This window comes from Indicator indicator, chromosome 2, assembly GCF_027791375.1.
Source record: "Indicator indicator isolate 239-I01 chromosome 2, UM_Iind_1.1, whole genome shotgun sequence".
NCBI lineage: Eukaryota > Metazoa > Chordata > Aves > Piciformes > Indicatoridae > Indicator > Indicator indicator.
Window position 1 is genome coordinate 35317253 of NC_072011.1, and position 26933 is coordinate 35344185.

At 39.2% G+C, this 26933-nt stretch overlaps 1 protein-coding gene across 1 annotated transcript; it reads left to right on the forward strand.

Moving 5' to 3' along the window:
- Positions 1 to 1962: 1962 nt before the first annotated feature.
- On the forward strand, positions 1963 to 21050 carry EXO1 (exonuclease 1). Its single transcript, XM_054397618.1, has 13 exons — positions 1963 to 2123; positions 4932 to 5051; positions 5950 to 6073; positions 6872 to 7009; positions 7217 to 7429; positions 9163 to 9350; positions 10130 to 10224; positions 11197 to 11415; positions 12471 to 12723; positions 14566 to 15043; positions 15610 to 15711; positions 19167 to 19360; positions 20909 to 21050. Exons 1-13 carry the CDS (start codon positions 1963 to 1965, stop codon positions 21048 to 21050), a joined length of 2427 nt encoding a protein of 808 aa, XP_054253593.1.
- Positions 21051 to 26933: the final 5883 nt, after the last annotated feature.

Sequence of the window (26933 nt, forward strand, 5' to 3'; positions counted from 1 at the left end):
TGGTTCTTACGTTAACCCCAAGGTTTCACTACTGTAAAATCTGTCCCTCACCTTTTCCCTTGCAGTCAGTGTCCTGCTCCCACTCTTTCCATTCCCACTCACTGGAGGTTAGCTACAGGACTCAGTCCTCTGTCCTGCAAAATTTTGTGATGGCTTTTGATTAATGTAAACTCAATGTTTATAATTTTCATGTGCACTGTTATCCATGTTCTGTCTCCAAGTGCATAGCATGGATCCTTTACTGTAACTGAACCGATCTGAAGCAATCACTGTACAGAATGCTGTCAGAAATGCTTTGGACAGTATGACTGTCATCTCAAAATTACTCATTTGGAGTGAGTTGAAGCAATTGTACAAACTGACAGTTACTGTATTTAAGAGCCTTATTCGTATCTCTGCTTAGATCAGTAACTTTTACTTACCAGTGTTTATTTACATATTAAATATTGTAATGTATGCAAATGTATTCTTATTCCTAAGGTGGTTTCTCTGCTGTTTTTGTTGTGGTTGGATTTTTACATTTTTTTTTCCTTCAATTGATAAGTACCTGAAAAACTTTGCTATGTGCTACAACAGAGATGTGACTGGACAATGGGGATAAAAAGAAAGAACTGAAAATAAATGCTAAATATGACAGTCTTCCCAGGATGTTGACCATTAATTTTCTCTAGTAACAATTTAGTGGTAATAGAAAATTTGGATTAGGAGGCATTGGCAACACTAAGCTTTCCAACAAATGTCTTAGCCCCAGAGCAAGGAAGCAATATTTTCCCATTATTCAGCACTTTACCGAGAGACAGCAGCATTTAATTGAGCTCAGGATGTGTGGACTCAACGCTGCAAACTGAATCTTACTGCAGTGTATTAAACCTACTTTCATATTTTTATCCATAGATGCTTGAATTAACTGCCCTGCCTTTGCTAACAGGAAATTTCACAGCTCACCCTTTCACGTCACAGCCCCTCAGAACCCCCTTCGGCAGCATCTGTGGCTGACCGACAAACACCCTGCCCTTTAACCCTTGTCTTTCAAGCTCAGTTTGAAGTGAAAGCTCCGTGAAACCCCGAATCCAGCCCAACGACTCCTAAACGAGTACTTCCTCCAAGCCACGTTACCTGTCGGTGGCGGAGCTGGCGCCCAAACGGCACCAGAGCCCGCGCCAGGCGGACTCCGCCTGCCGGGGGCGGGGCTCGCGCCCAAACGGCACCAGGGCCCCGCGGGGCATGCTGGAACTAATAGTTACCCTTGGGGGCGGGGACAGTGCCCTGAGCGCGCGCTGCTTGAAAGCCCCGGGCGGCCGCCACGCGCCACAGCTGAAGCGGAGCGGGTGGGGGCCCGCCGGCACGCGGGCTTCTTTCCTCCCCCTGCCAGGTACGGGCGCGCGGCGTTCCGCGCCGGTTGGCCGGCGATCGCGGCGATTTGGTCTCAGCCTCATCCTGGGGCTGCGGCGGCCCGCGCCGAGGCACAGGCGCTGCTAGCGCCATGACCGGAGAGCTGCCTTAGCCCCTTTCGCCGCTGAGATGGTACAGTTCCCCGTGTCCGTACTCATGTGCCGCTGGAGGGAAGACCGTGAAGGGCAGCTCGGGGAGCGTCGGTGAGGCTCCGCCGGCCCCTGGCTGCAGCGTGGCGGAGGAGGCGGCTGTGTGTCGCGCCCCTTGTGCCCCCTCCCGACTCCGCTGTGGGGAAGCCTGTGCATAGCTACTGGCTTGTAGCTGTTCGCGTGCCTGCCGGCACTGGGCAACTTCAACCCCACGCTGGCTTAAACGTTTTGCATCTCTTCGGGCGGCGGAAATGAGCGTCGGCTGGTCAGGGTGTATGGTGGCACTTCGCGGAGCTTCTTGTGTCTCTGGTACAGCCCCGTACCCAGTCTGCAACCTGTTCTGACTTTCCTTGTGCGAAGATCGAGGCTCGAGCCTTAGGCTCACGCTTTTCATTTTCCCGGCTGCAGTTTAAGCAACAACATGGGGATTCAGGGCCTGCTTCAATTTCTCAAGGAGGCTGCTGAGCCTAGCCACGTGAAGAAATACAAAGGGCAGACGGTAGCTGTGGACACCTACTGTTGGCTGCACAAAGGCGCTTATGCTTGTGCTGAAAAGCTGGCCCGAGGAGAGCCAACAGATGTGTAAGTTGCGTTTCGGTCTCAGCCCTCTTGCAAATTAAAGTTTTGTTAGATTCTCATTTATGAACTAAAGCTTAAGTTTAAGCAGTTTCACTTTTTCCTGTTGCTTCCGAATTGTACTTTTAGAAAATGGACATGTTGACTGTAAGTAAATAGCTTTCCAAAAATAAATATTGATGTATATATTGGAGGGTAGGGGGAAATCTGACATATTTTCTATCGAAACACCAGCAGTTAAGTGAGTTCCAGCATGCTTCACTCATTGTAATCTGACCATCTTTATGGTCCTTGTCTGAACCTGCTCCAGTAGGTCCATGTTCTTCCTGTGGTTAGAACACCAGAGCTGGACACAGTACTCCAGATGAGGTCTCAGCAGAGCAGAGTGGCAGAATCACCTCTCTTGATCTGCTGGCTGTGCTTCTTTTGATGGAGCTCAGGATATGATTTGCCTTCTGGGCTGCAAGTGCATGTTGCTGGCTCATGTCCAACTTTTCATCCACTAACACCCTCAACTCCTTTTTGGCAGGGCTTCTCTTAATCTCATCATCACCCAGGCTGTGTTGATAATGAGGATTGTCCAGACTCAGGTGCAGGACCTTGCACTTTGCCTTTTTGCACCTTTTGAGGTTCTCCTGAGTTCACTTCTCGAGCCTGTCTAGATCCCCCTGGTTGACATCCCTTTCTTGTCAATTGCATTACTCAGCTTATCACCAGCAAACTTGCTGAGGGTGCATTCAATCTCATTGCCTATATCATTGATGATACAGACATTGATTGATGGTCTGCACTGGTCCCAGTGCAGACCCCTGAGGCACACTGCTTGCTTTATCTGGATATTGAGAATTTGACCTTTGTATGCAGTCATCCAACCAATTCCTTATCAGATCCAAATATCTCTGGTTTAGAAAGAAAGATACGTGGGGCTGTGTCAAAGGGTTTACAGAAGTCCAGATAGATGACAACCATTGCCCTTCCTTTGTCCATTGATGTAGTGACCCCACTGCAGGAAGCCACTAGGTTGGTGAGGCAGGATTTGCCATTCGTGAAGCCATGCTGGCTGTCTCAAATCACCTTTGTGTTCTCCATGTGCTTTACCATAGCTTTGAGAAGGAGATCCTCCTCAAAGATCTCCCCAAGCACAGAGGTGAGACTGACAGGTTAGTAATTCCCAGAGTCCTGTTTTCTGTCCTTTTAAAAACTGGGCATGATGTTTCCCTTCTTGCAGTCACTGGGTACTTCACCTCTTCATATGTTTAAAATTCTGTATTATTTTCAGGAACCTTATTTGTACGAGGTGATAGTGTGTATATAGTGCTGTGACAATGTAGCGATCCTGAGGAATTGTGATAGATGCGTTGTGCTCTGAATAAGATGCAAATTTTATTGCCTAACAATATATTTTTAGTAAGAGTAGCTTTTAGAATTAAACATGGGTTTTTCACTTACACATTTACGTTTCTTAGGAAGGAAATTAACAGGAATATCAAGTTCAGTTTTGGAGCTTAGATCAGATTTGCATAAATTCTTTCCCGTCTCTCGAAAAATGTTGAGATTTTGTTTTAGATTAATCTTTATTTAAAACTGTATTCAATCTTTATTTTTTCAGAGGTAAAGCTATGCTGATTAGGCTAGATCAAACTTCATTTAAGAATTTTATTAAATGTGTGATTGGAGGCAAGAAAGTTAATCATTTACAAAAGGGTTCAAATCCTTAACACTTGTTTTGTCGATATTAAGAACTAGAATTTCATCCAATTCATCTTTGAAGGTAGTGGAGATCCCTTATACCCCTGAGTACACTTCATATGAGAAATAAATTGGCAGGAGAAACAATAGTTTCTCCTATTCTCCTACTTCCTGAGAGGAAACTTTGGAATGGTTGAATTTAACTGTATGGATATTCTATGACCAAATCTTGTTTCTATGTACCTCTGATTGCTGATCTTGGATTGGCACTCTAATGTACAGTTTTGTGCTTTAAATTTATCTGAATTGAGGTGCTATGAAACAATAGTAGTGTTCACTCTGGTCTTTCAAAAAATTAGTTGGATTTTTGGTTTATGTTTTGCGTTTGCTTCAGTGCTCTTATCCTTAGATTCTAAGTATTCCAAAGCCCCACTCTCCCTCCCCTTCCTGCCCCCTGTTGGAAATGTTGCTTTTGCCGTTTTAAACGGTGTCCCTAAAGTAAAAAGAATACATAAACTTGATATTTATTTTTTTTTCCTGTTCAGCATCATTGTAATGCACTTAGTGTTTATAGCAGCCATTAGAATTTAGTTCTGTGCTGTTTCTGTCCATAGCAAGTATCCTCCATCTGAGTGAAGAGTGAATAGTTTCACAGAGGTTTAATGTCCCATCACTCCTCCAACTGTGCAAAAATGCATTTAGTCTGCCTTGCACAGGCCTTCAAATAGTGTTCTGGGCTTGTCTGTATCCTGTTTCCCTGGCCATTATGAACCAAGTTGCCAAAACTAAAAAAGTGATCCATTTTTAACTCATAACATTTTTGGCAGTGTTGAATTCCAACATAGCAAAACAAAACTGAATTAAATTTGAGTTCTTATTTCATTTTGTATAGAAGTAGCACTGTCAGTCCAGTTCTGAGTTGGAAGTGGAGTTCTCTTGTTCAAAAGAGCATTCAGGTGTTCTCATTCTTTTTGTGATGCTGGGAAAATATATGGCCTGTTAAGATCCTCAAACAATAGTCCTAAATTTACAGTTCTTGTTTTCTGCAAACAGAAAATATGCAATAGACTTGTGTTTAACAATAACACTTATCTCCTTTTCTTACTTTTATTATTGTCGTTACAGTTATGTAGTATTCTGTATGAAACTTGTTGATATGCTCCTCTCATTTGGAATTAAACCAGTTTTGGTGTTTGATGGATGCACCCTACCTTCTAAGAAGGAAGTGGAAAAGGCCCGACGAGAGTAAGTACTGAACTGTATTGAGTTGCAAGCAAAACAGTGTGTTTCACACTATGATTAATTTTCGAAGTTGAAAAACCTCAAACTTCAGCTTGGTAGTAATCTCTGGTAAACATTCCTGCAATGCAGTGTTATTTCATTTAATTTAAATTTTAAAATCATCCAAACCTCTTCTTAGAGGTTTTATTCCAAAAATAGAAATGCACTTTAGAAATGAAAGCACTTCTATAGAGGAAGGAAAAAAAAAATCTCTGAGCATTAGTTCCTATAATGTATTAAAGGCTTTTAGTTTACCCAACCTTGTGACCTTTGGGCAAAAATGTTTCTTCCCAATATGCTTTCAGTTAAAAATAACACTGCCTTCCTCATATTTCTCTACAAATAAGCTTATTTCAGGTTTGGATTCAGGTCCCTATTAAAATGAGGTTTCTCACTGAAGCAGTGAGAATTTTTCACTGGTGTTTTTTATTCATAAATTCTCATGGAACATGTGGTTCCTTCAGCATGGAGTGACCCATTTCTGGTATTTGAAACAAAGTAAATTATGCCTTCTGCCCTCTAAACCAATAGGTATCTAATATCAGATACTCCCAAATTCCATTAAATCTGTTTTATTGCAGCCTGAGAATGGGTGCATCTCATTTACACTACTGCTTTCAATTCCTGAGTTGTTACTGTTTTCTGAGAAACCATTATAAATTTTAATATGCCCATCTAATCATAGTCAATACAATGGCTGGGTTATTCTTGTATTTTAAAAAATTAGGCAGTTGAACAGATTTAGAAAGTGTTCATCTGCAGAATAATTCTGACTTTCCCCCTTCTATCTGTCTTAGTCCTTCTCACTACTTATTCTTTTAAGTGAAAAACAGATTGTTGGATATGTTTCTTTCTCTTTCAGGAAGCGTCAAGCCAGTCTTCTGAAGGGGAAACAATTGTTACAGGAAGGGAAACTGTCAGAAGCTAGGGAATGTTTTGGGCGCAGTGTAAATGTTACCCATGTTATGGCTCGTGAAGTTATTAAAGTAAGTGGTTGATGCTAATGATACTGACAGATTGGAAAAAAAAATCTATGCAATAAGTAGCATGCCTTACTCTGCATTTGTATGGCTACATCACTAACTCTCCTGTGTACAAGAAATAAAATTCCCTTGTAAGTTTCTAGGTGTCCTGCACACAATGGATTTTTAGGCACAATGAACAAACTTTAACTTCACTTCAAGTTTAATATTGCCCAGTTGTGTAAATTATGATGCTATGTCAATTGAAATACTTCTCTTCTTACTGCTACAAACTAACTTTTAATACAATTTTATTTTTGCTGCACGAAAACTAAACACTATTTTTAAAATTTGGGGGTTTTTTTTGGTCGCCTTGGCAAATTCCTGAGAATAGACTACAGAGAACATTTTGGCTGCTTAAAAATATTTCTAGAAACTTTTTACTACACCTGCTAGAATCTTCTACTACTAGAACCATTATTGAAGTAGTATTACATAAGTCTAGTACTGTTTCCCTTTGTCCAAAATAGAACTTGCATGAGTTTGAAGCTGGCACCTGTGGTCAGATGCTGGGAGCTCAGTGTTACAGGCCAACACAGAAAAAGTTGTATCTGTAAACTAGTCTAAACTACTTGAAATTTGATTTTTTTTTTTTTTTAATATGAAATATTGGGCTCTAATGGAGCCTTCTAATGGAAGGGATGGGGGTGTGATTAAAAATCACTTTTTTTTTTTTAATAGAGATTCTTATGCTTTTGGATGTCTTAATGTAATTACTGAAAATTTATGCAAAGTATTTGTGTGCTTCTTGTTTATGTATAGGCTGCACGAGCCCGGGGTGTTGACTGTATTGTTGCTCCTTATGAAGCTGATGCTCAGCTGGCTTATCTTAACAAGACTGGCATGGTTCAAGCTATAATCACAGAAGACTCTGATCTTTTAGCTTTTGGATGTAAAAAGGTATAGAAGAAAATACTAATAGCCTTTACCTCTCACTGATATCTTATTTGGCAACTACAAACTCTGCTTTTGTGTTTGATGTATGTATTTACTCTTCTACAGTAAAAGGATGAAACAGAAGATATGACAATAGCACTCAGTTTTTGTTTCCACCAAGTGGAACAAACTTAGCTTATTTGGGTAAAAATTATGGTTTTCATTTTCCAGGTGTTTCTGAAAATCGACAAATTTGGAAATGGATTAGAGATAGATCAAGCCCGACTAGGGAACTGCAAGCAGCTTGGAAATGTATTTACAGAAGAGAAATTCCGCTATATGTGTATTCTTTCTGGTTGTGACTACCTCTCCTCAATTCATGGAATTGGATTAGTTAAAGCATGCAAGTTACTGAAATTAGCCAACAATCCAGATATTATAAAGGTAAATGTGGATTTGTTTTTTTGTTGGCTTGTTGGGGGCCCCGACAGTATGTAGGAAATGAACATTGAATTGAAACTATAGGGGGGGGGGTTGCTCCTCCATTTTGAGGAGAATGCTAAAAGAATTGTTTTTCTCCTGTGCTTTAGAAAGATGCTGAGCTAAACTTACTCAGGTGTTGAAGCTGTTATAATTTAATGAAATGCACCGATGTAAGGAAAGATTCGTTCTAATTCTTCAGGGGAATATTATATTTCAGGAGAGACTTATTTTTTTGTAAGGCTCTGGATTATTTTCTCCTCATTACCTGTTCTTTGTTCTGCTTTTGCAGATTAGTTATTGGAACTGCTAGATGAGCTCTTTTGTATGAATATACTTTCATCTGTGTATGGGAGGGGCAAGGATTAGAAATTTCATTTGATTCCTTTTTTGCATTTAATTATATATGGGTACATTTATATATTAAAATATTACAGAAAAATTTGGTATGGTGTAAAACAAAATAAGTTGAGGTATATTTCTCATCTGCTGTGTGAGACAAAAACAAATCTAGTATTAGGAAATGCAGAGGCTAAGAGGGCAGATTAACTTCTGTGTAGATAGTAAGGGAGAAGAGAGCTTTTTAAGAGTTAGTAAGAAAAATAACCTTGTGTGGCTGTCCTGGAGGCAGGTAGATCTAATCCAGGAAAGCTTTTAAATATGCAGTCTAATTAACGTACTGTGTTATTTTCTTTCTGAAGTTACTCATATACTTTAATGTGTTTTGTTCTTGTTTTGTTAGGTTTTGTGGTGGTTTTTGTTTTTTGGTTTTTTTTTTCCCTCTCAGACTGTACACAAAGAGCTATGATTTTTTTAGTTTCAAAATATTTTGTAAAGCAGGCATGGAAGCAACTGGTTTGGTTGGATTTCGTGGAAGTAAAAAGAACTTTGAACTTTCCCTGTATGAACCATGATTTTCTTTAATGTATCTTTTGTGAGCAAAATGTCAAGGTTTAATAATTTGAAAAATTTAGTAATTTGTCATAAGTCATCACTGCTGTTTTCCAGCAGTGTTGGGAAGTCACAAGTGACTCGAAAGATAAAAAGTGGTCTGACAGTGCCTGTTCAAACTCTTGTTAATGAGTTGAGTGCATTTCCCTGTATTTAGAATGTATGGCTGTAATACAGCTAGTATTTTATTTGGGAAAGAGAAGCTCCTGCTTCTAGCAGTATGATAAACTTGATTTTCAAAAGAACATAATCTGGCTTTTGTGATAATGGAAAATATAGAGGACAAGGAATTATTAGAAACTTCTAGAGTGGTGCATTAGAAATACATAAGAGCTACCAGATTAGTATGCAGTCTTTTGTGATGAGTAATGGAGGGGGAGGGGGAATCTCAACTTTTTTTTTTTCTATCCTAAAAACACCCATGTATTGCTTAATTGTTTTGATAATCTGATGCACATTAGGTTTAAGTAAGATACTGTAAGGAGATGATCTGTATTTATTGGACAAAAAGTATTTATAAAGAGTTGAATTATGCTATTTATGTTATTGTAAACAATTTGAGAATGTGAAAATAATGTATACCACTTCTGTTTTCCTTCCCCTGTTTAAGCCTAATCTGCTTGTGGTAACAAAACACACATTCTATGTTTTGTTACAAGCAAATATACTTAATAACTGGAATGTATTTAACCTGTGTAACTTGTTTAAATGAAGCATTTAAGAATTTTTAAACTATTTTTTAACAGGTTATTAAGAAAATGGGGCAGTACTTGAAGATGAATATAACAGTACCAGAAGAATACATACAGGGTTTTACACGAGCCAATAATACATTCCTTTACCAGTTAGTTTTTGACCCTGTCAACAGAAAATTAGTTCCTCTGAATCCATATGGGGATGATACTGATCCAGAAACACTAAATTATGCAGGACGGTATCCTTTGTGTTGAAACAGCAGTGTCTTATACTTTTTCATTTGTGATATGTTTAGTATTTTCCTTGCATCTCTGCAGTTCACTAAACCCTCACTTAGAAAGTGTTAGCAGTCTTAGAAAGCGTTTCGGGTGTTTGTTTTTTTTTTTTTTTTCTTTTCTCTTTTGCTCTGCTTTTAGTTAATATTTGAAGTGCAGAGGGTAACTTAGTGACCTATCATTGACATATTAATTGGGGCAAAAATTACTGATTTCTCTTTCATTGTAGAAAACAACTTGCTAAATGCAGATTGTATTTAAACTCTTTTAGTTGTTTTATGACTATCATTAATTTGTGTTAAATGTGTTATTTCTGCTTAATTCTTGTAGTCGATGTCATTCCCTAATCTAAGCATTTCCTGTCCTCTTCCTATAGAATCAGTAGTATTTTGCCACATTCGTGTATCATAAGTTCCATCGTGGAAGATTAGGAAAATGAAGAAAAGAAGAAACTGTTGAAGTAGTTTCTAGCTTTGTATGTTCTTGAATCCACCTAGTCTCTGGCATTCCCAGAAATTATGAAGGAGACATATGTTAACTTTCCTAGTGATGACTTTTGTGATTTGTCAAGCACTGCAAGTCTATTATAATGCTCTTGCTTCAGATTGAGCTATGCTTTTGTTTAATATTCTAGAAGTGCTTTCTAGTACAAAAAGGAGGAAAGAGCTAGTCTAAATTACATGCTATGTTTATTGAAGTTTAATTAGTATTTGGTTATTTTCCTTTAATATAATGATAACAGGCATTTTGGGGATAGTACTGCTTTTCAAATTGCTGTTGGCAACATTGATATTGATACAATGGAACAAATTGATAATTATAACCCCGACACTGCACAGGTAACATCTTTGTTTTGAAGTTATATGTTAAGAATTTGACATGGGTCTGAATATTCATAGGAAAATGTGATTGAATGTTTTCTGCAACTGACTTGCCATTGCAGAAACTGTATGCTCCCACTCATTTCTCATTCTTTGTACTGCTAAAAATTGTACTTTTCATGGCATTTAACTTCAGTGCTTGTTTTACTTTCAGACATATGAAATAAGTCCTTAATCCTGTTGATAGAAATAACTAATTCAGAAAGATCTCAAGGAGATTTCATCTACATATATGACTCTGAGGAAAGTATTTTCCCAGGTTAGGTTTTCTGAACAGAAATAAAATTGAGATGAGCAGTTAGTCACTTGTGCCATACTGTCATGGCAGCACAAAAAGAATTTGCATCAAAAGTATGAGAGATGTGGGAACAAAAAAGAAAATGCTTCAGGAGAGTGTGTCACTAATTGTACAAATGTGGTGTTGTCCGTGAAAATTGTGAAAAATATAGTGGTCCCAATCCAGCCAGCTCTGTGATGGTGAGCTAAAATACAAACTGACAGACCAGTCTGTGAGGAGAGACCGTGGCTGCAAGGTGGGCCAAGTGGCCCCCCTCTGCAGAGCTGGTGGCTATGTATTAAGGTGTTCATGAATTGTACAATTCCACTTTCCCACAGTCTATCCCCCTTAAGCCCACTGTTTTATCATTATTTTAACAGGTGCTTTTCTCCCCACCTGCCTTTCCCAGCTGCTTCAAGGATGCAACACACTGTTATCTTTTACTCCCATCATTTCTCACATGGTGCAGAATACAACATCTCTTATCCCACTCCAGGGCCCCACACAGACATGAAGGCCATCTAAACATCCTGTTAGCTAATCCCTGGGTTCCCACATAAAAATGTCAAAATTACTTTATATGCAAAATCAGCAAATTGTATATAGAAAGCAAAATTATAAATCTGTCTTGTTTTAAATATTTTTTCCTATAACCTGTGCAGCAGAGAAGTAGTGGCTGGAATGACAAACATGATAATCATGCAAATAGCATTTGGAGCAGAGACTACAAGCCTGGCCCTAATGCAGATACTGCTCCTCATAAAATGCATTTAGTAGAGAAACCAACAACCAAAGGCATGGAGAAGATAATTAGCGTTAAAGGGCTAAAAGTTTCAGGCAAAGAGCTCTTGGAAAAAAGACCAAGAAGTGGTAAGTTTTTATTATAATAAGTATATAAATAACAATGGAAGGCTGTGGGGAAAGAAAGAATTTTCTCTTGGACTTGATGGCACAAGATTTTTTAGAGGCCTAACTCTGTCTATATTCTGTTTTCAAAAAGCTGTGAGACTGATGAGCCATAGTAATGGCTATGTAATGATTAAGGATGGTGACAAGCTTTCAGCAGCACTTGATTATAACTTCCTTTAGTTTGCTATAAGACTTTGTGGGTTTCAATTTTAAGTTGTCATGTTTAATACCATTTGGGGTTTTTGCCTTTTTTTTTTTTTTATTTCCATATTATAGTAGTTTTTGAAAAAATGAGAATAGCTTATTTTTCCTAGGGTTGTTACTTGGCCAGACAGGAAATGTAAAGAATGTTTTCTATACTCTTCAAATGCCCTTGTGCCTATATCCCCTTGTCAAGGGTATTCTGTACTCCAGTGTTCTCACTTTCTCTAGTAAATCTGTGCCATCTTGTTGTCTTTACCACCTAACTTATATCTGCTGAAACAAACTGTGGGCTTGCACTAGAATGAGCACTTCTTTGATCCAATTGTGCTTTATCTGATATGTTAAGTGTTTTCTTACTGTGCTGTCTTTGCTTTTTACTTTGCTACTCGGGCTCCTTTTTTTGACCTTATTACTCCTGATATCTTTTTAGTCTCTGATTTTTAGTTTTTAGTTAGTTTAATGAGTTGCCTTTAAGTCAACTTTAGTTTTGCTTTTGAAGTGTTGGAATAAAACCCAAACTAGCCAAGCAAATAACCAAATAAAACTACACAACCAAAACAAACCAACCAAACATCATTTTCATTTCATATGTTCTGTCTCCCCTCCATCTACCTTTTCATAGAAAGTTAATTTTAAGGCTGTGTACTGGAAAAATAACTGTGTTAAAGATTTCTAAACTGTAATCTGAAGCATGTTCCTACCAGACCTTACTAACACTTTTAAGTCTGTGAGTAAGTACATAATGCTTAATTCTCTCATAACTGGTTAATTCTAGAACATGATTTTTACAGTGATGCTTAAATTGTTTTTAGATATTGAAGAAGTGTCAGATGGAGATTTGTTGACCCAATATTCATTTTCAAAAGCAAAAAAATTCAAGGAGAGTGATCATGATAATCAGGTACAAAAGAGTGTCTCAGCAATACAAAGCCTTGATTCTTCAGGGAATTCCATCATCCAAGAAACCTCTGACTCCTGGCCCAGCATTAGAAATAAATTTGCTTCCTTTCTACAAAGGAAAAAGAAAGAGAAGGATGCTGTAATTGTTCCGGGAACAAAAAGCAGGTAGGCTTCCATCACATGTTTTAGTAAGTATCAAAATAAAGTTTGCTGTCATTATTGCTGAAGTAACCTAAATACTGAAAATGGGAAAAATGCTATTTCACGCCTTTTTTTATCCAACTGTATTCATGCACTTGTAGCCCTGAGCTGATATGAGAACTCTTTTGTACTAGGTATGTCATCTGTGAGAGACAAATGAGAGACTATTCACTGCAGTCTAGCCCCTGGGTATCAAAATTAATTAGGAATTGGGTTCTTTTCTGGGTGAAGGTCATATGACATATCTCACAAAATAAAATAGTTGCTTTGACAAGTATTTAAGCAAGTGCGTGAACATATTGACGTGATGACAGGGTAATTTTTTTTTTCCTTACAGTATGACTAGGTTTAGACTTTACTGAATGATAAATACCTGTTCTTATCCCATCCCATTCAGTACATGCTCCTGACTTCTGCACCAGCATTTTGAGAAGAAGGAATTTGGATTTGTTAGGTTTTAAATTGGCTGTGTTATGAGTTGTTTGGTCACATTTGACCACAGCTACTTGAATTGGTTTTACAAAGCACTATCATAATTATGTCTCTTAGTGTGTATATTTCATCTTAAACATCTTGAATATTTTTGAGCAATGTCATTTTACAGTATAGTCTTAATACTGATGTGCCTTGGCTTTAACATGTGCTTTCCTGAACTGAAAGTTTTAATGATATTGTATCAAACATTAAGAGGTGTCAGTGATTGTAGCTGTTCTTTAAAACAGCATTCAGTTTATTAAATAGCTCTGACTTGTACTTATTCTTAGGAACTGCTGCTATAGCATGGAAAAGAACTATATATTTGCTGTATACTGTATTATTACTAGATATAGGCCAACTGTATCATGGGCTGCATCAAAAGAAGCATGACCATCAAGTTGAGGGAGGTGATTCTACTCTACCCTGTGCTGATGAGACTTCACCCAGAGTACTGTGTGCAGCTCTGGAGTCCTCGCACAAGAAAGATGTGAACCTTTTGGAGTGGGTCCAGAGGAGGGCCACAGAAATGATCAGGGGGCTGGAACACCTATCCTGTGAAGAAAGGTTGAGAGAGTTGGGGTCATTCAGCATGGAAAAGTAAAGGCTCTGGGAAGACTTTATTGTGGCATTTCAATCCTTAAAGGATTCCTACAAGAAAGATAGGGACAAACTTTTTAGCAAGGCCTGTTGTAACAGGATAAGGAGTAATCATTTTAAATTAGAAGGGGAGATTTAGAGTTGATACAAGGAAGACACTTTTTTTTTTTTTTTTTTATGACAAGGATGGTGAAATACCTCAGGTTGCCTATATGGGTGGATCCTATTCCTGGAAACATTCACAGTCAGGTTGGGTAGGGCTCAGAGCAACCTGATATAGTTAAAGATGTCCTTGCTCACTGGAGGGGGGTTGTACGAGATGACCTTTAAAGTTCTGTTCCAACCTAAACCATTGTGTGAGTCTGTAGTTAGATTCCAGTTTCCTTAATGAGAGGTACTGAAGTGTTTCTCTACTGTTTAGCTTTATGATAATTAATGAATATATCCTTTGTAGGATTCCTAGATGTTTCTTTTTCAGATGAAGAGCCTTATTACTGTTTCAGTCAATGAATGACATGTTTTACAGATACCTTCTCCCCCTGCTTTTTTTTTTTTTACTGTTGGCTGTTAAATACCTCCCTGGGGGGGACTAAGAAAATTTTCCCAATGTCAAAATAATTTGTCTGTAAGTGCACTTCAAAAATAAAATCCACGGATAGAGACAATTACTGGATTTTGGAGACGTCATACTCATTTGCCTTCACCTTTTTTTAATTCTCTTTTTTTTCCTAGGTTTTTCTGCAATGATGTAATGTTTGACAATAGAGCAAAGAAAGATGACAGTGATCTGACTCACGGTGCTGAGCAGGTTTGCCAGGAACAAAAAGTAGAAGATGTAACAGAAGATGTTTCTCACTTTTCAGTTTCTGAAAACCCAACAAGTGCTATCTTTACACCTCCTGGAGAGATGCAGAAAAATTGCTTCCAATGGTTTAGCAGCTTCACAAGTAAACCGCGAAATCCTTGCCTGTCTCATACTGCATTTTCACAGCAGTTTCACCAACAGAGGAGTAACTGCATGGTATACCAGGAGGATCAGGCTAATGGGGTGGAAACAGAGAGTGAGGTGGTGTGTGGTGAAGCGGAGGAAGAATCTTCCCCCCTAACAGAACTGGAACAGTTTTCAGAGTCTCAAAGGTCTTGTGAGCTGCCAGAATACAGTTTGGAGTCTTCAGAAAGAGAAGTGTCTAAAAACAACTCCCATGCAGAAGTAAGAAAATTAGACATTGTTTCAACATTTGCTTTCACTTTAAATCATAAAAAGAATTAGTCTGCAAAGTCTTCTCTTCTAGATGGTACCCTCCAGATTACATAGCTCGTGCTAACAAACTTTGTCAGTGCTTTACATAGTTGTGTAGAATGGGTTGATATACTAGATGAAATCAAGTTTGTTCTCTGGCTTTAGTCTGTCTAAGTCTATCCATTGCTATCCCCACAGTGATAAAAAAAACCCTGTGTATAGCATTTTCCCTCTGCTTTTGTTAGTCTCTGAAAAAGACCTTTCAGAGAGTGTATGTGTGTTGCCATAGTGTTGCTTGCTGAAAAAAAACCCAAATTTTTGTATAAGTTCTTAGCTTTGTTAAGAACGTTATACCTTATAAAGTATATATACGTAGATAAAAAATGCACATTGTGGAGGGAGAAACAAACCAGCCTGCCTCCCTGCCCAAAATACCCGGTCCACAAAACAAACCCAAAAACTAGCACCCCACCAAACCAGAACACTACCACCCTTCTTTAAATGCAAATGAATTTATTAATTTTCTCTTGATGAAGGAATCTGACTCCAGTTCAAAAGTGGTTGGTGACCAAGGTACTCGATCTCCAGCATTTTCTGCTCTTCAATTTTACAGTAAAAATACAATCATAAAGACCAAGGTAAGAATTCTCTTAACTTTAGTATTAGCTCTACTAAGCTCCAAAAATCAGTTTGTGCTTTCTACTACTTCATTCTAGAAACCTTAATGAAACAATCTCTAAGCAATGCTCATGTTGGCAGAAGAAAACTGTATTCTTGTTCATCTATATATTTCATCTTAAATCTGATAATCAGTCCAACTATGATTGATAGCATAGTTGCAACATGTTTGGGGATTTTGAGCCCTTTGGTATAAAATAAGATGCCAAGCCAAGATGCCCCACTTCTTAATTTTCCTTAGGTATGCTAAATGCATAGGTTTTATGATACGAATTGCAGCCATGTTCATAATTCAGATATAGTCACAAGATACAGTCTCCTTTCATTGCTTGTCTTGATAAATCTACCAGTCTAGAATTCTCTTTCCTCTTTAACTAGAAAACATATGTTAAAATTTAAAATTCCAAAATCTGGAAAGGCTTTAGTCAACCATTCTTTAATTGTTTTAGTTAAAATCCCTGTTAGCCACTAATGAATCTGTATGGAAGAACAATCAATTGTCCTTCAGAGCATGCATTTCAGTTATTTCAGTATGACTTGGACACTCATATTTTCACTTCTATGTGGTTTCTTGGGTATCTAAGAATAAATGTGTGTCCCTTATCTTTGACATTTTTAAGAGCTTTAACTGTTTGTCTAGTTTACAAAACCTCTAAGACCTTAACAGCTAAAAGTACTTTAACTCTTTAGACATTGCCATTAGAATTGACCAAAAGATTCATAAGTCAAAGGAAGACAGTTTTTTCTTCTTACTATTGGCTTTCTTGTAGACAAGACTAAAAATCACAAGTTTCTCTGCTGAACAAGAATATTGTGTGTGTTTTGTATAATAGTGACACCTTGTGGTTGTTAGTAACTTATGTGGTGAATTGGAATTTTATTCTGGAACACCCAATTACCAAAATTAATGCTTTTTAAATTAAATCAACATTCTAGCCCCTTCTCAGTAAGGCAGAGCAATTAAATTAAACCATACCAGGATTCAAAATTGTACTTCTTTGGTTTTAAGAATGTGTTATGGTTTGCTTCATGTTTTACTCACCTTAAAGCTGTATTGAGAGAATGACTCTACTAAGGCCTTAGTAAACACAGTCTCCAGCCTTCTTGCAGGCTCCCTTCAGGTACTGGAAGGTCGTTATTGGGTCTCCCTGGAGCCTTCTCTTCTGCAGGCTGAACAACCCCAGCTCCCTCAGCTTGTCCTTGTAACAGAGGTGCTCCAACTCCTTGATCATTCTCATGGCTCTCCTCTGGACCCACTCCAGCAGGTCCACATCCTTCCTGTATTGAGGGCTCCAGACCTGGACACAGTGCTCCAGAGCAGAGTGGCAGAATCACCTCTCTGGATCTGCTGGCCATACTTCTTTTAATGCAGCCCAGGATGTGATTCATAGAATCACAGATCATCAGAGGTTGGAAGGGACCTCCAGAGATCATGTCCAATCCCCCTGCTGCAGCAGGATCACCTAGGGTAGTCTGCACAGGAATGCATCCGGATGGGTTTTTGGCAAAACCTTCTATGTTCAAGTTTGTCCCTATTGTTCCTTGTCTGATTGGTGCGCACCACTGAAAAGAGATTGGCCCCCTCCACTTGACACCCACCCCTCAGATATTTATAGACGTTGATCAGATCCCCTCTCAGTCTTCTCTTCTCAGGACTAAACAGCCCCTGGTCTCTCAGTCTCTCTTCATAGGGAAGAATGCTCAAGTTCCCTAATCATCCTCGTGGCTCTCCCTTGGACTCTCCATCGAATCCCTGTCTCTCTTGAACTAGGGAGCCCAAAATTGAGCACAGTATTCCAGGTGTGGTCTCACTAGGGCAGAGTAGAGGGGTAGAAGAACCTCCATAGCCTTGCTGGACACACTTTGATTGATGCACCCCAGGATACCATTGGCCCTCTTCACCCCAAGGGCACATTGCTGTCCCTGATTGACCTTGTGGGCTGCAAGCACATGCTGTCTGCTCATGTCCAGCTTCCTGTCCACCAGCAACCCCAAGGGCTGCTTTCTATCACCTCCTCCTCCAGCTTGTAGTGAGGGTTGTTCTGACCCAAGTGCAGGACCCTGCATTTGGCCTCATTGAACCTCATGAGGTTCACCTGGACCCACTTCTCCAGCCCGTCCAGGTCCTTCTGGATGATGTCCCATCCCTCTGGCTTATCCACAGCACCAGTCATCTGCAAACTTGCTGATGGTGCACTCGATTCCACTGTCGATATCATTGATAAAAATATTAAACAGCACAGGTCCCGGTACAGACCCCTGAGGGACACCACTTGTCACTGCTCTTCATCTGGACTTTCAGCCGTTGGTCACATACAGAGGGTAGTGCTCACCCAGGCAATTCCTTATCCACGGAACAGTCCACTCATCAAACCCATATCTCTCCATCTTAGAGTAGAATCTTGTAGGAGACCATGTCAAAGGCCTTACAGAAGTCCAGATAGGTCGGCCCTTGTCTACTGACATAGTCACTTTATCGTAGATAGCCACTAGATTGGTTAGGCAGGATTTGCCCTTACAAAAGCCCATGCTGGCTATCTTCAGTCACTCTCCCTGTCCTCCATGTTGATCTCTTCTCCCAATTAACTAGTGATAGGAAAAGAGGGAATGGCATCTAGCTGTACCAGGCTGGACATTAGGAAGAAATTTTCAGTGAAAAATTTTTCAGGCACTGGAACTGGCTGCCCAGGGAGGTGGTTGAGTCATCATCCCTGGATATGTTTAAAAGCTGTATAGATGTGATGCTTGGGAATATGGCTTAGTGGTGGACTTGATAGAGTAAAGTTAATGGGTGGACTCAATGATTTTTAAGGTCTTTTTCAACCTAAATGATTCTATCATTCTCTGAAACTTAAGACTAGTTGCATTTAAAAGATATATTCTGGCCAAGCACTACTGTTTTGAGTTCCAAGTACAGAAACTAGATAAGAAGGTATGACTAGAATTGTAGTGATCCTCAGGATAATCAAACTGGTAACTATACTCTGCTTAGGTTTCATGAAAAATGGAGCCATAGATATCCCATAGAGTGATACCAAAGCATAGCTTCTCCTAAAATTATAGAAGTTGACACTGAATAGTTTCTGTGGTGCTCTCATGTAAGCAGATGAGGAAAAAAAAAGTTCAGTAGACTTTAAAAACTGCATTCGAAGAACTGTTTGCAACTTCTTAGAATACAAAGACCTGTGGAAACTGGTTTGCCACTTCTTACAGCTGCTTTGTGTCTACTGAGTTTAAGAAGCCGTTTTCAGATTGTGGAAGCTGTCTAAATATCTTGTTGTGGCAATTCAGACTATATTATCTCAACACAAAGTGAAGTTTTTTATTTTTTTTTAATTATAATCTTTGAAGCATAATATGTTGCTTGAAAGTTGTCGTTTTAAACCATTCATTCTCTACTATTAAAATCTCACAGGTTCCTGGTTTACATAAATCCAGTTCTATACAGTCACCTAGTGTAACAAAGCTGAAGCCATTGATACCAGCTAAAGTAAGTGGACTAAGCAGGAAACAGTCACCTGCCCAGAAGAGAAATCACTGTGATGCTGAAAATCAGATGGGAGTGCAAACCGCCATTAGTGAACTCTGGAAAAACTTCCAATTTAGGAGGTGAGTACTCTCTGTATACTTTTTTTCTGAAGAAACAGTTTTCAAAACAGACTTTCCACACCTCTAGACAATTCAGTAAAGATAACAGCTTACGATAGACATTTTCTACATGCAGTTTTGAATTTCTTAATCTTGATATAACTGAAGTATGGTTTGTTGTAAGTATCCTCTTCTAATTACTTTTTTCATTCTAACTAAGAAAAACTCTTAGCTAAAATTTGTTTATTGAAGTAGTACGTTTAGTATAACATAGTTTACATGAAAATTATTGCCATTGTTTGACCTCAAATAATAAAGGATGTTCCTTAGTCTAAAGTTACCAAACTTTATTGAATACAAGGTTATTTCCATCTATGTGCCTTCCACATTTTCAGATGGCTGATTGTCAAAACCAAACCAAACAACTGAAAAAAACCTTCCCCCCCAAAACCAAAACAAAACCTTACACTGTTCTCACAGGCTCAGGTAGAAACTCCTGGTGGCAAAGCTTTCCCAGATTCAAATAGTCTCAACTTTGAATAAATAATTCTTACTTTAATTGGAAACAAAATGACAGTAGAACAAAAGTACTCTCTTTGCACTAAATAAAAATGTGAGTCAGCATAGGTTAACTCAGATAAATATATTTTAGTAACTTAGGGCCTGTGGTAGGCTATTATAAACATACAACTGATTTCTGTTAGAAATATATTACAGTATTAATATTTTTAGAAATCTTTTTATCTTCTTGATGCAGGTTAAGAATGAGTTTCAAAGAAGTGTTTGTGTGTATATTGCTTTATGTCTAGTTAGAAATGCCTGACTAGGATTATTAACAGGGATAAAATTCATATAGTTTGATTTATCAGTATATAGGCAAATGAAACAGTGAGCCTAGAAGGCACTCTATTCATTTTCTCTGCTAATGGTCACAAGGCTTGGCCTCTAACACTCATATTTTTATCCATAAAGTTTTCGTTGGTCTGTAATTTCTGGGTATACACTAAGGATATATATTTTTCTATATATAACTTATTTCTATGTAAATAAGGTATTTCCTTATTAGCTTTTCTTAATTTATTTCACAAAAAGGTTTTTCTCACTGCTAGAACTTGCTTAGCTCTGAGTTTTTTCTGGTTTTGTTTCAGATTTTAAAATGTTTCTGAATTAGCCTTATGTCTTAAGAATTTTATTGTCTAATGGCAAATAAATCATGTAGGACATTAATTTGTTCCATCATGTCAAGACTCATGGTAGATATAGGAAGCTACAGTTATTTGTCTTACAAGACTTAAATGTTAATGAAGTATGTAGAACCCAAAGTATGATGGGGTACATACAATCTTTCAGATGTGTAGCTGAGAGGTGCTACTCTGTTGCAGGTTGAAATAACTTTCAGTGAACTTGTTCAGTTTTAGTGAAATTGAAATTAAAAGTTTCTATTACAGATTTTTTGTTTGGGCTTGTTGATAGATATTTTAGCCCATATGATATTACAGGCCTATGGTTAGAAACATAAAATATCATAATGTTCTTTGGTTTTGTTTTGTCTCTTTTTTTTGTGCACAGACAGTATGAAAAACTTCCTTCTTGTAAAAAGCCAGACCCATTGTCTCCAGTCAAAGATAATATACAGCTCACTCCAGAAACAGAAGAAGAAATTTTTAATCATCTGGAACATAGTTGTGTTCAGAGAGCCATATTCCAATGAGCTGTATGCATGCACAATACGATGAGTTTTTAATCATTGCCAAAAATTTTTCTTCTGGATATTTCATCAGTGTAGAGAAGATGCTTTGAAAACCAACTATGTAGTTTAGTCTGAGCAGTGATTTGTCATCTATTTTTATAAAAATGTAAGTTGAAAGACACAGTTCTATGATGACTGGAATAAAACCTTTCAGATACCTGTGTTCTTCTTTGAAGTCCCTTGCTAAACTCTGTCCAAACCTTTTAGCTTGCCTGTGGTCATTTTATATCTCAGATGTGTCCTAGCTGCTCCTGGTAACAGGTCAGAAAGGTATTTTACCTCCAAGGGAGTAAAATAAAAACACTCACACACAATTGGAGGTTAAATTTGAATGCTATTTACAAATTTATACAGACATACAACAGGTATGCAAGGAAAAGGAATATGTATGCAAATTAAGCCAAATTTTCCCCTTGGGCTTCACTAGGTTAAAACCTTCCCCCAACTCAACTTCAGCTGGCCCAGGGGCAGGCCAAACTTCCCTCATCCCCCCAGGCTGGTTTTACCAGGCCTCAATTCCCCCAACGACTCCCCAGCCCCCCCGCACCAAGCCAAAATTGCATAGCAAGAAATTAGCCAAGGCTGCAGAGGGCCTCAGCAAGCCTGCACTGCCCTACAAACCACAAGAGATAAGCCACTGCGTTAAGAAGCAGAGAGAAAGAGCAGACTGTGAACCCCCTTTAGATAGGGAGATGCTGCATGATGGGACTGAAATAACAAAAATTGCACTTCCCTATGTCCACCTCCTTGCACTCTCTAGTACTTCTGGAGGACTTTTTCCTTTGTCATGGAACATTGAGTCCTTAATCCACACCAACATGCAATCCAAGTTGCCAACAACAGCTCTAGCTTTGCCTTTGCATAATACCAGCAGAACAAGTTTGTGTCTTCATTTTTAATAGTTGATAATTTACTTTGGCCTCTTCCTTAGTCTTGAGCTTAATTAGCTCCAACGTGGGAGTAAAACTGCTCTTCAGTATTTGAAAGAACCTTCAATGTACTTACAGCACTCTGACAAATATTTCTTTTCCCTATAAGGTAAGACCTGATTTCTCAAAAGGTATTTTGGTGTTTGACACAGTCATGTTATTGATGGGAAGAACTTGGAGACTGCAGAAAGAAAAACAGAATCATCACCAATGAAATATAATGTGTTCCTCTGTTTTACCTGCCTTTTCCACAATGGCAGTCCCAGCAAGAGACACAAAGTATCAGTTCTCATAACTAAGGCATATGAAAGATCATTGTCCTCAAAGCTTCACAGTATACCAGAGGTTGGAAGGGACCTTAAGAGATCATCAGGTCCAACCCCCCTGCCAGAGCAGGATCACTTAGGGCAGTCCGCACAGGAATGCATCCAGGTGGATTTTGAAACTCTCCAGAGAAGGAGACTCCACAATCCCCATGGGCAGCCTGTACCAGTGCTCTGTCACCCTCACTGTAAAGAAGTTTCTCCTCATGTTCAGGTGAAATCTTCTATGTTCAAGTTTGAACCCATTGTTCCTTGTCCTATCACTGTGAACCACTGAAAAGAGCCTGGCCCCCTCCACTTGACACCCACCCCTCAGATATCTATAGACATCAGATCCCCTCTCAGTCTCCTCAAGACTAAATGGCCTCAGGGATCTCAGTCTCTCTTCATAGGGCAGATCCTCAAGTCCCCTAATCATCCTCGTGGCTCTCTGTTGGATTCTCTCCAGCAGGTCTCTGCCTCTCTTGAACCAGGGAGCCCAAAACTGGACACAGTATTCCAGGTGTGGTCTCACCAGGGCAGAGGAGAGAGGTAGAAGAACTTCCCTAGACCTGCTGGACACACCCTTCCTGATACATCCCAGGATCCCATTGGCTCTCTTGGCCACAAGAGCACATTGCTGTTCCATGGAGAACTTGCTGTCCACCAGCACTCCAAGGTCTTTCTCTGTGGAGCTGCTTTCCAGCAGGGCAGCCCCTAACCTGTACTGGTGTCTGTTGTTATTTCTCCCCTGGTGTAGGACCTTGCACTTGTCCTTATTAAATTTCATGAGGTTTGCCTGCACCCAGCTCTCCAGCCTGTCCAGGTCACATTGGATGGCAGCACAGCCTGAGGGGTGTCAGCCAACCCCCCCAGTTTTGTATCATCAGTGAACTTGCTGAGGGTACTCTCAATCCCCTCATCCAGGTCGTTGATAAAGATATTGAACAAAACTGGACCCAGTACCCATCCCTGGGGGACACCACTTGCCACAGGCCTCCAAGCTAACTCTGTGCCACTGATGACAACCCTCTGAACTCTGTGGTGGAGACAGTTTTCAATCCATTTCACTGACCAGCCATCTATGCCACATCCTTTTTTGTGAGGATGTTATGGGGGGACAGTATCAAAAGCTTTACTGAAGTCAAGATATATGACATCCACTGCTCTTCTCATATCTAGCCACTTGGTCAGAACTTCATAGAAGGCTATCAGATTAGTTAGACAGAATCTCCCCTGGGTAAATCCATGTTGGCTACTCCTGATAACCTTCTTGTCGTCCACGTGGTTAAAGAGAACCTCCAGGATGAGCTGCTCCATCATCTTTCCAGGGATGGAGGTGAGGCTGACTGGTCTGTAGTTGCCTGGGTCTTCCTTCTTGCCTTTTTTGAAGACTGGAGTGACATTTGCTTTCTTCCAGTCGTCAGGCACCTCTCCTGTTCTCCATGACTTTTCAAAGATGATGGAGAGAGGTTCAGTAACAGTATCAGCCAGCTCTCTCAGCACTCGTGGATACATCCCATCAGGGCCCATGGATTTGTGTGTCTTGAGATGGCACAGTCTTCAACAGCTGATTAACAAAATGGAAACAATTCAGTCCTTGCTTTAGATGACTTAATTATGAAATAATATAATGAGAATTCATATTTCTACTTTTAAAATCAAAATTTGAGTCAATGTGAAGATAGTGTCTAAGTTTTATTCCTTTTTTTAAGAAAAGATTGTACCTCTGCAGCAAATGAAAGTAGAAAAGATTATCTTAATCTGTGAAATGTATCCTTTCCATTCCTGAGATGAATACTTTCCCTCCATCTCTGAGCTTTTTGCAAAAATGTAAAGTCTGACGTTGACCTATGAGAGGCAAGGTTGTGGGTGTTTTGTTTGGGGTTTTTTGTTTGTTTGTTTTGTTTTTGTAATTGCAATCTACATTTGTTTTTCTCTAGCAGCATTAATTTACAAAGAAGCTGCTTACAAGAGTAGGTTATGTGTATTTTTGTGGGGTCAGAGCTCCTATTTCTACATTTGTGTTAATGGTATGGGAAGGAATTGAAGTAGTGATGCTCTAGGGTAGGATTCCACTCACTAGAAAATCTTTACTGTTGAAAAACAGGGCTTTTAACATTCATTTTAAATTAGACATATCTCTTCATATGAGGTGATGAAGGCCAGGGATAATTTTTTCTGTATTTCCAGATGGAACTTTCGCCTAGAATGAATTTTTATGTGTTTCTACAAATATTAATAACAACAGAATGGCATTTGAAAGGAAAGCATAAAAATAATTTGTTTTCCTCCATCATTTATTTAGCAGTGTAGAAGTTGAAAGGTTACTTTGTACAGTCTATCTTTGCCTGTTGCCTGCCTCTTCAAAGAGCCACTTGTTCCTGCTTTAGTGGATCATCAGACAGACTACTCATGTTTGTATTTTCATGTTTGTATTTTCAAGGACAGGTCATTTTAAGGAAGTGTAGGACATCATATATGCAAGGTTCTGCTGCTTGCAAATACTGCTTTACTTCTAGTTCATTTATTCACAATACCATCGCTTGTTTTACTGTAGCTCCTCTGAAGAGAGAATAGAGGAAATAAAGTAAAATATTGTACAAACATCCACATTGACACTGTTTTGTCACCAATAGATGAAGATGGCCTTGGTTTTTTTCTGTATATTCATTGATGAACAGGAGATTAAAAATGTAATGGAAGGTGGCTTATTTTTAAAGCATTGGGCAAATAATAGCTGGCTGGAATGCTGTAAAAGTGCTTGTTGACTTTATTACATTGTGTGGTCCTGAAGTAGATTTCTTTTAAATAGTTCTGTATCATTTCTGGTTTGTGCTTTGTAGTTCTTGAGTTCTGGCTTAATATTGTAGAGAATTCCTCTCAGAAAGCAGCTAATGAAGTAGAGGCCTCTGTCACATGTAAGCTTATAATAATGTTTTATAGTTTAGTTTGGGTTTCTTGGCTTGGTATTTGTTTTATGTAAGATGTGAAAATATACATGCAAATGACTTCGTGCAAGACTATTCCTGAGTTAAAATTGACTCTGAGTCGGGTAATATTCCACAGTAAAAATTATTCAGTATCAAAATAGGAGATGTGTTATAATGAATGGCAGGTTATGATGATGTAGGGGAAGATAAAATAAAATGTGCTCAGATAAAAAGGAAAACCTCGGAGAGAAGGGTGGTTGCTTTAGAAAGCAGTTGTTTCAGTGTTGGAGGATGTGAAGGTGGTTGTAAAACGAAAGAGTAGGAGGGCATGAAAGCAGATGGCAGCTTGGAAGCATATGTCTTCATGTGCATTGTTTTCTTTTAAATATTCTTTTTACTTTTTCAGCTTCTATGAATATTCTCTAATTTTATCAGCAGAACTTCAGAATATTCTTACAAAGTGGATGGCATTGTTATGTCCTATTAAAAAGGTAAATCTGGCACAGAAAGACCATAAATTTTACTAATTATGGTCTGGTCAAACTTCACTTTTGAAAGTGCTGGTTAGCCATTCCTTCAGCAGAATGACCGTATGAACTGCAAATATTCAGTATCATGGAGAATCAATATGAGAGTCTATGGTCATCCAAATCAAGTAATGGTATGTGACTTGTCAAAATTGAAGTGAGTCTTTTTGCTTATCTTTTTGTTCTAACTGGTATTAACCACATGTTTCCTCTTACGCGAATCAAAACAGTAAACTATGTCAATGGACAAGGACTTCTGCAAAGCCTTTGATGTGGTTCCACACAACATCCTACTCTCCAAGTTGGAGAGATACGGATTTGGTGGGTGGATAAGGTCCACATGGTCACATCCAGAGGATAGTGCTGAATGGATTGAAGTCCAGATAGAGAGCAGTGACAAGTAGTGTTGCTCAGGGGTCTGTACTGGGACCTGTGCTGTTTAATATTTTTATCAATGACATAGACAGTGGGATCGAGTACACCTGGATAGGCTGGAGAGATGAGCCCAGGTGAACCTCATGACGCTCAATGAGGCCAAATTGTGGGGCCTGCACTTGGGTCAGAACAACCCTGACTGTCAATACCAGCTCAAAGAGGAGGTGATAACAAAGTAGCCCTGAGGAAAAGGACTTGGGGGTGCTGATGGATGAGAAGCTGGACATGAGCAGGCAGTGTGTGCTTGCAGCCCAGAAGGCAAATCACTTCCTTGGCTGCCTCAAAAGATGTGTAGTCAGCAGATCCAGAGAGGTGATTCTGCCACTTTGCTCTGGTGAGACCTCACCTGGAGTACTGCATCCAACTCTGGTGCCCTCAATACAGGAAGGACATGGACCTGCTGGAGTGGGTCCAGAAGGGGGCCACGAGAAGGATCAGGGGGTTGGAGCACCTCTGCTATGAGGACAAGCTGAGGGAGCTGGGGTTGTTCAGCCTGGAGAAGAGGAGGCTCTGGGGAAACCTAATAATGGCCTTCCACTACCTGAAGGGGGCTTAAAAAGAAAGATGGAAAGACACTCTTTCCAAAGGTCTGTACTGACTGGGTGAGGGGCAATGGCTTCCAACTAGAGTAGATTTAGATTGGAACAAGTTCTTTAGAATCATAGAATGGTGCAGGCCGGAAGAGACCTCCAAAGGTCATCTAGTCCAACCTCCCCGC